At 47.4% G+C, this 14419-nt stretch overlaps 1 protein-coding gene across 5 annotated transcripts in view; it reads right to left on the reverse strand.

The window, feature by feature from the left end:
• The window catches only part of MAP3K4 (mitogen-activated protein kinase kinase kinase 4), a 165344-nt gene that overhangs the window by 49664 nt on the left and 101261 nt on the right, over window positions 1-14419 (reverse strand). For all 5 annotated transcript variants that reach the window (XM_029054497.2, XM_029054517.2, XM_029054505.2 and 2 more), the window contains exons 4-9: window positions 9780-10022; window positions 7965-8111; window positions 4759-4916; window positions 4312-4428; window positions 2578-2677; window positions 2380-2463 (exon numbers count right to left, since the gene is read on the reverse strand). In XM_029054497.2, coding sequence (XP_028910330.1) covers window positions 2380-2463; window positions 2578-2677; window positions 4312-4428; window positions 4759-4916; window positions 7965-8111; window positions 9780-10022 — 849 coding nt within the window. The remainder of the gene's footprint in view (window positions 1-2379; window positions 2464-2577; window positions 2678-4311; window positions 4429-4758; window positions 4917-7964; window positions 8112-9779; window positions 10023-14419) is intronic.

The raw sequence follows: 14419 nt of genomic DNA on the forward strand, positions 1-14419 counted from the left end.
AGGCTTTCCCCAGAGCTGCAAACAAGTGCCACTCTCTGCTAGAGGTGCTAAACAGTTCTGGAATGGCAAAAGGGAAAGTGGGGGGAAAAGTAAGGAGGGAGGCCACCTGGATAATGCCTAAACTGGAAAAATCAATCAGTCGGTCATCAGGATGTCGCTCTTTAATTGGGAGGGAGAACAGGTATTATTTATTGAGCAATACTAAGTGCTCGAGAGAATACAGTACAACAGAACTGACAGTCATGTTCCCTGCCCATAAGGAGCTTAAAGCTTTTCATGCCCATTTTATAAGGGAGGGAAAGACACAGAGACGTCAGGTGACTTGCTCAAGGACAACCAGCAGGCCAGGGGCAGAGAAACAACTATATCCCAGGACTCCTGATTCACATTTCTGAGCCCTTTCTACTAGGCCAGGAAACACCCTAAAACCAAGTCTATAGGATAAGAGATGGCTGGAGAAGGTGAACTACCCCCAAATGACCCAGAATGGATATCTATCAGGGGTACGTCCCCAAGTTCCAGAAGCAGACTTAATGCAAGCGGTCTGCACAGCAGGATTTGCACGCTAGGTAGCAGGTTTACTTAAGGAATTGTTGCAAAAAGAGAAATTCCTTCAGGAAAATGACTGTGGGAATACCAAGGGGGGGAGGCAGCATGGTCTAGTGGAAAGAGAATGGGACTGGGGGTTAGGAGATTCTAGGTGACCTCTGCTAAGAGGCTTGGGTAAAATCACTTATTTGATCTGGGCTTCAAGTTCCCTCACGTGGGAAATGGGAATGAGATTGACTGTAGCTGCTGCGTGGACATGGACTGCATCGGCGGATCAAGGACATTTACTGAGCGCTTACCGTGGGCAGAGCACCGTACTAATAATTATTTGCATTTGTCAAGCGCTTACTATGTGCCAGACACTGTTCTAAGCACAGGGGTAGATAGGAGCTCATTGGGACGGGCACAGTCCCTGTCTCACATGTCTTAGTCCCCATTTTCCAGATGAGAGAACTGAGGCACAGAGAAGTGACGTGACTTGTCCGAAGTCAGACAGCAGACAAGTGGAGTGGGGATTAGAACCCAGGTGCTCCTGACTCCCCAGCCCGTGCTCTATCCACTAGACCACCCTGCTCTCCTAATCAGTCAGTCATATCTGTTGAGTGCTTTCTGTGTGCACAGCACTGGACTAAGCGCTTGGGAGAGTATAACATAACAGATACACTCCCTGCCCAGGACAAGTTTACAGTCTAGGGGCGGAGACAGGCAAAAATACGAACAGATAAATTACGGACACGTACGTAGGTGCTGTGGGGCTGGGAGGGGGCGATGAATAAAGGGAGCAAGTCAGGGTGACACAGAAGGGAATGGAAGAAGGAAAAGAGAGAACAAGCGCTTGGAAGAGAACGCTACAGCGGATTTGGGAATACCTACCTCAAAGTTTAGCTCATAGTCGGCACATAATACCACTAATATTTCCAATGTTGGGAAGGATTCCTGGTGCAGACATTTACGGTCCACAGTCTTCAGGATGGGAAGATATTTCCTTGGATTCCTCTAAGTGACGGTATTCTAGCACCCTTACTAGCTTGCCTTTCTTCGGGAAACTCTTCCAACAAACCAGGCTAACTGAGTCTACCTCTGAAGTTCCATCTCAACAAGGGAGGGGTGTGGCCTAGTGGAAACCGCGCGGCCCTGGGTTTAAATACCAGCTCCGCTGCTTGTCCGCTCGGAGACCTTGGGCAAGTGACTTTGCTTCTCTGGGCCTCCATCACCTCATCTGTGAAATGGGGATGAAGACTAGAAGCCCCATGTGGGACATGGATTGTGTTCGACCCGATTACCGAGTACCTACCCCAGAGCTTACCCTCTCAGGGTGGCAGCTGGAGAGCTTCCAGTATTCTACAAGAGGGAGAGTGAAGCAGAGGCACACCCATTCCACTCCTAGCTCGGGCAGTGGCTAGCGAGCAGAAGGCAACCTTTTTTACAAGTCAAAACTCCCGTGTAGGGCAGCAGCGGCACGAGAGAGAGTCGATGGAGGAGACTCAAGTTTACCGCACCCAAGGAGGCAGTGGTGACCACTTGTGCATTTTTACCAAGAACACTGTGGATACACTACCAGAACAACTGCAGATGGAGGTGGGGCACTCTGGGAGAGCTGTGTCCACGGTGTCGCTACGGGTCGGAGATAACTCGATGGCATAAGACAAGATCCCTGCGTTTAGTACAGTGCCCAGCCCAAAGTGAGCGGTTAACAAATACTATTAACAACATCATTAAATAGATCAATACCATATAAGAACAGAAGAAGAAGAAAAAAAGGACATCATCTTGATCGTCACGGAATATATGTCTCCCCATGATAAAAGTGACTTGATTCAACATTTTTACCTTCACGTAGCATTTCTGTCTCAGGGTGTCCATCAGATCTCGCACTGGAGCCGAGAATGTGAATTCTGAGGCTATTTCCAGGTCCTAGAGTCGTGATTACAAAGAAAACTCACTTTACTGAGCTGACTGTTTCTTCGAGGGTGGCCATAAAAATAAGGGGTAATGAAAAAATCCACTACAGCACCAAGGTCAACTTACCTTTCTGAGCATTTTAGCAAAACCAAGTGCTTTGGAGGCCCTTTCCCTCGCTTCATGAAAGAGCTCTTTCAGGGCTCGACTGGTCTCTATTACAGATCTCCTATAAAAACGGATCGAAAGGCAGTTAATATAAATTTTAGTACACGACACCAGAGACAGAAGGCCATGAAGGTCTTGTTGTTACGAATCTGGCATAATAGTAAAGAAATGGTGTCTGTTAAATGTCCGGAGGGTGCCAGGACACCTACTCTCCCCACCTTGAAAGCCTTACTAAGGTCACATCCCGTCCAAGAGGCCTTCCCCGATTAAGCCCGCTTTTCCCCGCCTCCCTCTCCCTTCTGCTCGTCTATGCAAGTTGGATCTGTGATCTTCAGGCTTTTGATATTCCCCCCGCCCTGAACCTCACTCCACTTAGGTACGTAGCTTTAAGTTACATATTATAAATAATTTACTTATATTAATGCCTATTCCCCATCCCCCCCGCCCCCGGACTGTAAACTCACTGTAGGCAGGGCATTTGTCTGCTAACTCTTGTACCGTACTCACCCCGTGCACTTAGTGCAGGGCTCTGCACACGCTAAGCGCTCAATAAAAACCACAGAGTGATTTCAAGGCGCTGTACCTAGTGCTTGGGCAAGTACAGCACTAGCCCAAGGCACGTGACCTGTCTTTAAAGAGCTTCTGCTTGAGCGCAAAGGTTAATAATAATGTTAATAATGTTGGTATTTGTTAAGCGCTTGCTATGTGCCGAGCACCGTTCTAAGCGCTGGGGTAGCCACAGGGGAATCAGGTCGTCCCACGTGGGGCTCACAGTCTTAATCCCCATTTTACAGATGAGGGCACTGAGGCACCGAGAAGTGAAGTGACATGCCCAAAGTCACACAGCTGACGAGTGGCCTGGCCGGGATTCGAACCCATGACCTCTGACTCCAAAGCCCGTGCTCTTTCCACGGAGCACGTCTCAAACATCTCAAGCATAGTCTCAAACAGTGTTCTTCCATGCCATTCTCCCTTCCAAAAGGCCTCTCTGCTTTCCCACAGATGAGAAAACCACTGAGCACTGAGGACTATATGTGGCATTTTAAAAACCATTGACCTGTCAAAGCTAATCCAGCCCACAAAACCTGCATTAACCAATTCCTCACATTCACCACTGTCAGCTGTGCCCAAAATACCCCCTGCGTCACGAGAAAGGCGAGAGAGGCAGCACTTCCCAAAGGAAAGGGCATATGCCTGGCATCAGAAGACACGGGTCTTACTGCCAGATTGAGTTCGTTCACTCAATCATTCAGTCGTATTTACTGAACACTTACGGTGTGCAAAGCCCTGTGCTAAGCGCTTGGGAGAGTACAACAATAAACAAACAATATTACCTGCCCACAACAAGCTCGCAGTCTAGATGGACAGTCTGGCGTCCCCGATCTAGACTGTGAGCACCACGTGGGACAACGTCGGAGTCCGGGTATGAGTATTTTTGTACCCCAGTGTTTAGCAGGGTGTTTGGGCTCAGAATAAGTGCTTAATAAACATCTGAATGATTACTCCCACCGCTACCTTATTGACCTATTACCCAATTTTCTCTCTGTCCTGGACTGATTAATTTCACAGCCCAAGCAGGGTTAGTCCATTTTAATTAGTACTTGACAAACGACTGTGGATTAATGGGAATTCAAGGAGGAGAACCAACAGAAAAGCAGGGGGAACAAAGGACAAGAATCCGGGAAAAAGCCTCACCTGATTTCGTCAGAAGCCGAACTATCGTCAGCGCTGGCCCAGAACTCAGCGCAGCTCTCTTGAAGATGCAAATCTAAATAAATGCCCGTCGATTTCAGTAGCACTCCTGCAATGTCGCTGAAAGAAAAGACAGAGAAATTACCCGCTCATCCTTGTCCGTCTCTGCGGGAGAAACCAAGAGAGGGATTCAGCTGCGGGGAAACAGGCCTGGCAGAAAGACCTTGAGCCTGAGAGTCAACGGGACGACGGTTCTAATCCCAGCTCCGCCTGCTGTGTGACCTTGGGCAAGAAGCTTCACTTCTCTGGGCCTCAGCGTCCTCATCTGCAAAAAGGGGATTCAATACCCGTTCTGGCTCCTTTTTGGACACTGTACCTGATGAGGGGTGGGGACTAGATTCAATCTGATTATCTTGCATCAACCCCAGCACTTAGTACAGTACCACCTACCAGAACAGTTTGCCAGCCTGGGCCTCTCCTCCCCGGATGTAAGGAGTGATTTCTTTGGTGAAGTTCCATTCCTCTTCTAACAGATTTTTTAAACTATGAGATGCTTGAGGTAATTGCTGCAACATTTGGATCCAGCTTCTCATATAATCGAAATAAACCTTTAAAAATGAAAACGAAAAAGGAGAGCTATATTTGTATACACATCTCACGATATATTACCCCAAAACGACAATCTTACACTACCAACAGTTCCCGTCTATGAATGGATTTGTATGCTACAGATAAGGATTCGGAAACAGAACCCTCAACCAGAGGAAAGAGACAATGACCATGGCATGACTGTCACTGTAACCTCATGAAATTTAGGACTGTCATAATTGGACTTTTAAACCCTTTAAATATCCTTAAATTTAAATTTTCCAGATACTGTATATTTACCACTTCATCAGCATCTTTTCCCTTTGGATTCTGACACCTGCATTCCACAGCTCTGGGTGTGGCCATCTTTGCTGAATCAAGGCTAAGTGTTCAACACAAACTGATGAAATTACACTCCATTTCTGCTAAAGCGGTTCTAAACGTCAGTCAGTCGGGGGACCTGGGGTCTAATCCCAGCTCTGCCACTGCCTGTGGTGTGCCCTTGTGTGAGCCAGCCTCAGTTTATTCATCTGGAAAACGGGAACTAAGTGCCAGTTCTTCCTCCTTCTCAGACCGTGAATCCCAGGAGGGACAGGGGTCGTGTCCAACTAAATTATCTCGTATCTACCGCAGTACTATGGATAGGCATCTACATACCCATACCAGAATTTACGGCAGAAGATGGGACCTTCTGGAGAGGGTGTGTCCATGGAGTCGCTATGGATAGGAAACAATTTGATGGGATCTGAAGAACCACCCCACTGCTTGCCACATAATAAGCACTTTCTCAGTACCGCAATTGGTATTCTAAATAAACGATCAGTTACACAGAAGCAGATGGCAGTGAAGCCCAGTGGAGAGAACTCCACTCACCACAGACTCTTAACAGAACCAAGTGAGAGAATATATAAAATCTTTTCCTCATTTTAGATGATGAGTCTCCCGACAAGATGGGCACCATGTACAACTCCCAAATGTGTTTTTACCCAGCACCTAGTACAGTGTAAGTTCTTACTAAACACCATTAGTACTATTACTACGACTCTCCCAAGTGCTCAGCAAGGTGTTCTGTACACACTTAGCACTAAACACCACTATTATTACTACTTTCCCAAGTGCTCAGTACAGTGTTCTGCAGACAGCAAGAATTTACCACTACTCACCCAAGCACTCAGTTAGGTGTCTGCATAGAGTAAGCACTTAGTAAACCCCATTATTACTACTGTTACTACTCTCCCAAGCGCTCAGTTCAGTGCTCTGCATACAGTAAGCACTTATTAAACACCACTACTGCTATTACTAAATCTGACGGTCTTTATCCTAAATCCTCCTAGATCTCTCAGCCACCTGTGACACTGCAGACCGCCCCCTTCTCCTTGAAAGTTTATCCAACTTTGGCTTCAGTGACACTGGCCTTTCTTGGTTTTCCTCCTCTCTCTCTGACCGCTCATCCTCGATCTGTTTTGCTGGCTCCTCCTCCGCCTCCCACCCTCTATGTCCCCTTCTATTCCCCAACTACACCCACTCACCTGGAGAACTCATTTGGTCTCATGGCTTCGACTACCATCTCTATGCAGATGATTCCCAAATGATATCCAGCCCTGGCCACTCTCCTTCCCTGCCAACCCGCATTTCCTCCTCCCTTCAGGAAATATCTACCTAAATGTCCTGCAGACAGCTCAAATGAAACGTGTTCCAAACAGACCTCCTTATCTTCCCAACCAAACCCTGTCCTCCTCAGCTTTCCTATTACTGTAGACAAAACCACTATTCTCCCTATCTCGCAGCCCATAACCTTGGCGTTTTCCTCGATTCTTCAGTCTCATTCCAACCGCCTATTCCATCTGTCACCAAATCTCACCAGCTTTACCTTCACGACATCGCTAAAATCCACCCTTTCTTCTCCATCGGCCACCATGCTGATCCAAGTACTTATCCCAGCCCACCTTGATTACCGTTATCAGTCTCCGTGCTGACCTCCCTGCCTCCCATCTCTCCCCGCTCCAGTCCATACCCCACTCTGCTGCCTGGATCGTTTATCAACACAAATGTTCGATCCATGTTTCTCTGCTCTTCAAGAACTTCCAGTGGCTTCCCTTCCACCTCCACCTCAAACAGAAACTCCTTTCCACCAGCTTTACGGCACTCAATCAGCTTGCCCCATCCTATCTAATAATGTTGGTATTTGTTAAGCGCTTACTATGTGCCGAGCACTGTTCTAAGCGCTGGGGTAGACATAGGGGAATCAGGTTGTCCCACGTGGGGCTCACAGTCTTAATCCCCATTTTACAGATGAGGGAACCGAGGCACAGAGAAGTTGAGTGACTTGCCCACAGTCACACAGCCGACAAGTGGCTCACCTCGCTGATCTCCCAGCCCGCACACTTCGCTCCTCTAGCGCCAGCCTACTCCATGTGCCCCGATCTCACCGCCGACCCCTTTCCCACGTCCACTCTCTAGCCTGGAACTCCCTCCTTGCCCATGTGTGCCAGACGACCACTCTCCCCACTGCAGAGCACTATAAAGGTCACATCTCCTTCGAGAGGCCATTCCCGATTAAAAGCTTTTCCTCGGCTCCCTCTCCCTTCTGCGTCACCTATGCACTTCCATCTGTGACCTTTGGACGTTTGATTTTTGCCTCCCCCAACCCCGCAGCACTTAAGTCCATATCTTTAAATGGTTTATTATCAATGACTTATTTATTCATATTAATGTCTGCCTCCTCCTCTAGACCGAAAGCTCGCTACAGGCAGGGAATGTGTCTGCTTATTCGATTGTACTGGACTCTCCCAGGCGCTCAGTACAATGCCCCGCACATAAGCGCTCAATAAATACCACTGATTAATTGATCGGTTGATTACTACTACTCTTCCAGGTGCTCTTCTTCCCCCTCTAGACCGTCAACTCGTTGTGGGCAGGGAATACGTTGGCCAATTCCGTTGACCTCTCCCAAGTGCTTACCGCAGTGCTCGGCACACAGAAGGCAGTAAGTATCACGGACTGATTGACTGCACACAGTGAGTGCTTAGTAAATACCACCGATGGAAGGACTGATTATTGCTTCTTACCATCAACATTTTATGCAGGTCCTCTTCAAAAGAATCTATGTTGCAGTCGATCTTCTCCAGGTCTTCTAATACTTCTCGGACCATGAACTGGTAGTACTGCTTCATTAATAAGCCTCCCTTCAGGACCTCTTTACACTCCCTTACTAACTGCAAGGAAACATCGACGAGACGCGTTAGTGGATCGGTTCCGCAGGGTCACTAAGGGCACCTACAAATATCTTGCTCTAACCCTAAACTGTAATCGAGGAGACGGAGAGAAGGCGGGAGGCTGTGACCGACAACGTGTGTGCCTTGGAAGGAGGGGAAAGGTGAGACACAGGGCGTGGGAAACCCAGAAACGAAGCAGCTTGCCCTAGTGGAAGAAGCGCGGACCACGAAGCCGGAGGACCTGGGTTGTGATCCCGGCTCTGCCGCTGGCTGGCTGTGTAACCTGGGGCAAGTCACTTCACTTCTCTGTGCCTCAGTTTCCTCGACTATAAAATGGGAATTCACTCTCCGTTGCCCCTCCTACTTAGACCGTGAGCCCCGCGTGGGACAGGGACTCTGACCGACCCGATCAACGTGCCTCTACCCCAGCGCTCGGAAGAGCGCTTGGCACACGGTAAGCAGTTAACAAATACCGTTTAAAAAATAAAAAAGGAGGGGAGACATTAGGTGTTAGAAGATGCTGTTTAGTTCTAGTGTTCTCAATTTAGAGGCACGACCCAGATTAAGGAAGTCTTCTGTTGGTTGACCTCGGATGCATGTAAACATGTCATTTCAAGTCCTGAAAACTAAGGTCACTAAAACGTAACTAACGCATTACTTTCTGCCTCAAACATGACACACTGGAAACACCACAAGACTGGGAGTCAGGAGACCTGGGTCCCGATCCTGGCTCCACCACTGGCCTGCTGTGTGACCTTGGGCAAGTTGGCTACCTTTCTGGGCCTCAGTTTCCTCATCTGTAAAGCGGGGCTTAAAAGTACCCGATCTCCCTTCCTTCCTCTTAGACAGTCAGACTCACCCGGGACGGGGACTGTGTCCGGGCAGATTATATTGCATTTTCCCTAGCCCTCAGCACACAGCCGGTGCTAATATCTACCACGATTATTATTAGAAACCCCTCTGGGTGAAAGTAGGTGGAAGGGATACACTGATGCATGTGAATATTATTTAAGACGGTAAATTAACAGCGATGACAGGGGTAAAGAGCTTCGAGAGCCGGGATCAGATCTACTAACTCTACTGTACTCTCCCAAGCACTTAGTTATCGTTATTATTTTTATGGTATCACTAGGTGTCACACTACGTTCTAAGCCCTATAGTATTGTTGTGAGGACTGGACACTGTCCTAAGCGCCCAATACAGTGCTCTGCACAGTAAGCACTCAATTAATTCCACTGATGGATTAAACTACATGCCTACATTCGCAGCCACAGTGAATCAAAAAGAACATCATATTTTCCCCGAACCCAGACAACAGAGCAACCCATTAAATGGTGTGCTTTTCTTTTGATTTTTTTTTTTTACGGTATTTGTTACGCACTTATTCTGGGCCAGGCACTGTATTAAGCGATGGTAAAAACAAGCTAATCAGGTTGGACACAATCCCTGGCCCACATGGGGCTCTCAGTTTTAATCCCCGTGTTACATGAGATAACTGAGGCCCAGAGAAGTGAAGTGACTTCCTCAAAATCAACTGACAGACAAGTGGCGGAGGTGGGATCAGAACCCAGGTGGTTCTGGCTCCCAGGCCTTTGCTCTAGCCACTAGGCCACAGTGCTCCTCAACTGACTCCTCCCCAGCCCTTGATAAACGCGACTGATTGCCGACCTGCTTAATACTCAGGAGAGAGGGTTCCCCGGCGGGCCGCTGTTCCAATCTTAACTTGAGACACTCGTGGATAACATTAAGAAGAACTCGACAGAGAACTAAGAACGCAGGCTCAAAAGATGGTAAGTCCATCGCTTTCAATTCGTCCCAGGATACAGTGCTGCATTTTGGCTCTGTGGGAGATGGGCTGCTTGACAGCGATACGTAATCAGAACACAACATCGGATCGGGAAATTCTGAAAACTGAAAAGAAACCAAAAAAAAAAAAAAAACAACCAATGAAATATCAATATGCAAAGGATAACACAAGCCCGGCAGACGGCAGGGACTGTCTCTATCTGTTGCCGACTTGTTCATCCCAAGCGCTTAGTACAGTGCTCTGCACATAGTAAGCGCTCAATAAATACTATTGAATGAATGAATGAACACAGTTCATGAAAAATTGCTTTTCAAGTGCAGATGTGTACCATCATCCCCTAAAACGTAGGGACACTTGGCTATGAATTTGCCAGAAAATTCATTCTTACTTTTTTCAAGTGTCAGCCTGAAATGAGAGTCGAGAAGTGATTGAAGAAATGGAAGTCAGGCTGATGACACGTCACTTTTTCCCAAAACAATAATGAAGCTAATTATGATACTTAAGGACTTACTATGTGCCGAGGACTGTCCTAAGCGCTGGAACAGATGCAAGTTCATCAGGTTGGACCAAGTCCCTGTCACAGCCGTAATCCCCATTTTGCAGATGAGGTAACTGAGCCCCAGAGATGTGAAAAGACTTGCCCAAGATGACACAGCAGACATGTGGCAGAGTAGCATTAGAACCCAAGTCCTCTTTAGTCCAGGCCCACGCTCTGTCCACTAAACCGTACCGCAGGCGATCTCTCCTCGTACCCCTATCCGATGGCCGAACCCCGCTCTCCTTCTGACCGAACCCATGCCCACAGTGATGATCGGAACCCAAACCCAGCTGGCCACTTCCAGTTTTCCCTCTCCGCCCAGAGCAATTATCACTCTGTAGCTTCCTCTATCTGTTACTTATTTAAATGTCTGTCTCTCCCTCTTAGGTTGTTAGCTCCAGGAGAGCAGGGATCACGCCTGCCAACCCCACGGCGCACTTTCCCAAGAGCTGAGTATGGTGCTCTGCACACAGTAAAGCGCTCAATAAACACTGCTGAACGAATGACTGAATAGCAACGTAATAATAATAATAATGTTGGTCTTTATTAAGCGCTTACTATGTGCCAAGCACTGTTCTAAGCGCTGGGGTAGACACAGGGGAATCAGGTTGTCCCACGTGGGGCTCACAGTCTTAATCCCCATTTTACAGATGAGGTAACTGAGGCACCGAGAAGTTAAGTGACTTACCCAAAGTCACACAGCTGACAACGTAAAACTACTGGCTTCGACCTTCTAGCGCCTTGAACAAAGAGCACATTTTTGACAGTGTAATTCTGGGGGCCCACAGGAGTTAGAAGCCTTATGGGGATTGTAGGACGTTGCGTGTTCCCTAATAATAATGTTGGTATTTGTTAAGCGCTCACTATGTGCCCAGCACTGTTCTAAGCGCTGGGGGAGATACAGGGGAATCAGGTTGTCCCGCGTGAGGCTCACAGTTAATCCCCATTTTACAGATGAGGTAACTGAGGCACAGAGAAGTTAAGTGACCTGCCCACGGGCCCACAGCTGATAAGCGGCAGAGCCGGGATTCAAACCCATGACCTCTGATTCCCTAATCCTATCTCTGGGTGGGGGGAGAATGGCTTTTTGTGAAGGTGGGAGCGTGGGCGAGGTGGCGGCAAACGGTGCTCGCCCGAGAAACATTGGGTTGTCGTATGGGAGGCAGGAAAGAGGAGTTGATAAAGGAGAAGAGCTCTAGCATCGGTAGGGTCAGATTCTATTTATCTCGATTCTGTTTACTGCCACTGTTCTCGTCCGTCCGTCTCCCCCGATTAGACCGTGAGCCCGTCAGAGGGCAGGGACTGTCTCTATCTGTTACCGATTTGTACATTCCAAGCGTTTAGTACAGTGCTCTGCACATAGTAAGCGTTCAATAAATACTTCTGAATGAATGAATGAAAGGTTGGGCTAGCTGGAAGCTGCAAATCACGCAGAACTTCCCCGTAACCTTCACAACGAGAAACACTTCATTCATTTCGTTCATGCGCGTTCAGTGAGTGCTCACTATGCACAAGGCACTAAACTAAGCAGAAAGGAGAGTACAATATAACAATAAACAGACATCACCTGCTCATAACGGGCTTGTGCATTTAGATTATTGAAATGTGCAGCTATACATTAAACTATGAAACACACATACGTCTACACACCACATACTATAGTCTCTGTCGGGCTTTGGAGTCAGAGGTCGTGAGTTCGAATCCCAGCTCGGCCACTTGTCAGCTGTGTGACTGTGGGCAAGTCACTCCACTTCTCTGTGCCTCAGTTACCTCATCGGTAAAATGGGGATTAAGACTGTGAGCCCCACGTGGGACGACCTGATTCCCCTGGGTCTACCCCAGCGCTTAGAACAGTGCTCTGCACATAGTAAGCGCTTAACAAATACCAACATTATTATTATTATTATACATACTACTGTTTAGTGCATACTTGAGGTGCACCACAGCGTACATGTATACCTATGCCGAATGTGCTCAACTGCTCATTTGTATGTATTTTTATTACCCTATTTATTTTGTTAATGAGGGGTACATCCCCTTGATTCTATTTATCGCTATTGTTTTTGCCTGTCTGTCTCCACCGATTAGACCGTAAGCCCGTCAATGGGCAGGGACTGTCTCTATCTGTTGCCGAATTGTCCATTCCAAGCGCTTAGTACAGTGCTCTGCACAGAGTAAGCGCTCAATAAATACTATTGGATATGCATGCACGTGCACATGTGTGAGTACTATACATATATGTCGTAATGTATTGTTTCACTGTGCTTTATGGCTAAGACATTAGTAAGGAATTAGGGAATGTCGATCTGACATTCAACTGACAATCTGGATCCAGCGAACCGCTGTTCGGCATAGCGCAAAGACTGGCACATAGTACGCACTTACGCTATCTTTAAAAAGAAGCCAAAACAGGCAGTATGAACAAATACCAAACTTGGAAACCGCTAGGGTTTTAAACTTTGAATTCCTCGATGAAAAACTCTAATGAAACCAGATTTTTCAACACACTTAACATTTTAAATTTCAAAAGAACTGGACTATAGCCTGATTTCCCTTAACTTCTTATCCTTGGCTGGCAAGTGATTTCCAAACAGATTAATGTTCCAAGAAAGAGAATCTTACTGGATTGAGACCCCTTGATTGCAAGCGAATAAGCAAACGCTTGTCTCGCTGGAGGCCATTTTGCAGCAGAAACAGTGGCTTCGATTTGGTTTTAGGTCCACGGTTTTCAAGCTTCCTTTCAGGACAGCGAACCTTTCCCAAGGCTTTATGTACATATCTTGGATATTCTGTTACCTCGATATATAAATTATTAGTATGTCTCTTCTCCTGGGCTACAAGATCCTCCATCAATCCATGGTATTTATTGAGCACTTACCTTGGCTAAGGCACTGTACTACGTGCTTGGCAGAGTACGATACAACAGAGTTAGTAGATACGTTCCCTGCCCACAATGAGCTTCCAGTTCATATATATTACACATACATCTTTACCTATGGATATACGCTGTGCACTTATATCTATGTGTGTACATGCATATATATGTTAATATCTACATATGATTTATAGGTACACACGCGAGTGCTGCGGGACTGAGGTTGCGGCAATTACCAAGTGCCCAAAGGTTGACAGTTCAGAGTGCGCAGACGACGCGGAAGGAAGAGGGGGCCGGGGAAAAGAGGGCTTAATCGGGGAAGGCTTCTTGGAGGAGATGTGACCTTAATAATGCTTTGAAGTTGGAGAGACTGGTGGCCTGGCATATATGGAGGGGTGGGGGGAGTTCCACGCTAGGGGCAGGATGCGGGAAAGTGGCCGACGGCGAGATACACAAGAACGGGGCACAGTGAGTGAGCTGGTGCTAGAAACACCAGGATTGGGCGGGCTGCGTTGTAGTAGTTCTCAAGACCCGTGAACTCTTCCTAGCCCTTCGTGCTTCCTCTCTACACAGATGCTCAAAATATGGAATTGCTTAATAACTTACCAGAAAAGCAATCAGTGATATTTATTAGGCAATTACTGTGTCCAGAGCACTGTTCTGAGCGCCTGGGCGCATATCAAATAACTGAGTTGGTAGACACGTATCCCGGCTCACAGCGAGCTGATACTCTAGAGGGCGTGCGAGGAGCTCTGTACTAAGCGCGTGGGAGAGGAAGGTATAACAGAGTCGGTAGGAAACATTTCGTGCCCACGGTTTAAAGGAGTGGGACACATAATAATAATAATGATGATGTTCGTATTTGTTAAGCGCTTACTATGTGCAGAGCACTGTTCTGAGCGCTGGGTAGACACAGGGTAATCAGGTTGTCCCACGTGAGGCTCACAGTTAATCCCCACTTCACAGATGAGGTAACTGAGGCACAGAGAAGTGAAGTGACTTGCCCACAGTCACACAGCGGACAAGTCGCGGAGCCGGGATATACTTTCAAGCGCTGAGAGCAAGTGCTCTCAGAAAGCGCTCAATAA

Source organism: Ornithorhynchus anatinus, chromosome 2, assembly GCF_004115215.2.
Source record: "Ornithorhynchus anatinus isolate Pmale09 chromosome 2, mOrnAna1.pri.v4, whole genome shotgun sequence".
NCBI classification, from domain to species: domain Eukaryota; kingdom Metazoa; phylum Chordata; class Mammalia; order Monotremata; family Ornithorhynchidae; genus Ornithorhynchus; species Ornithorhynchus anatinus.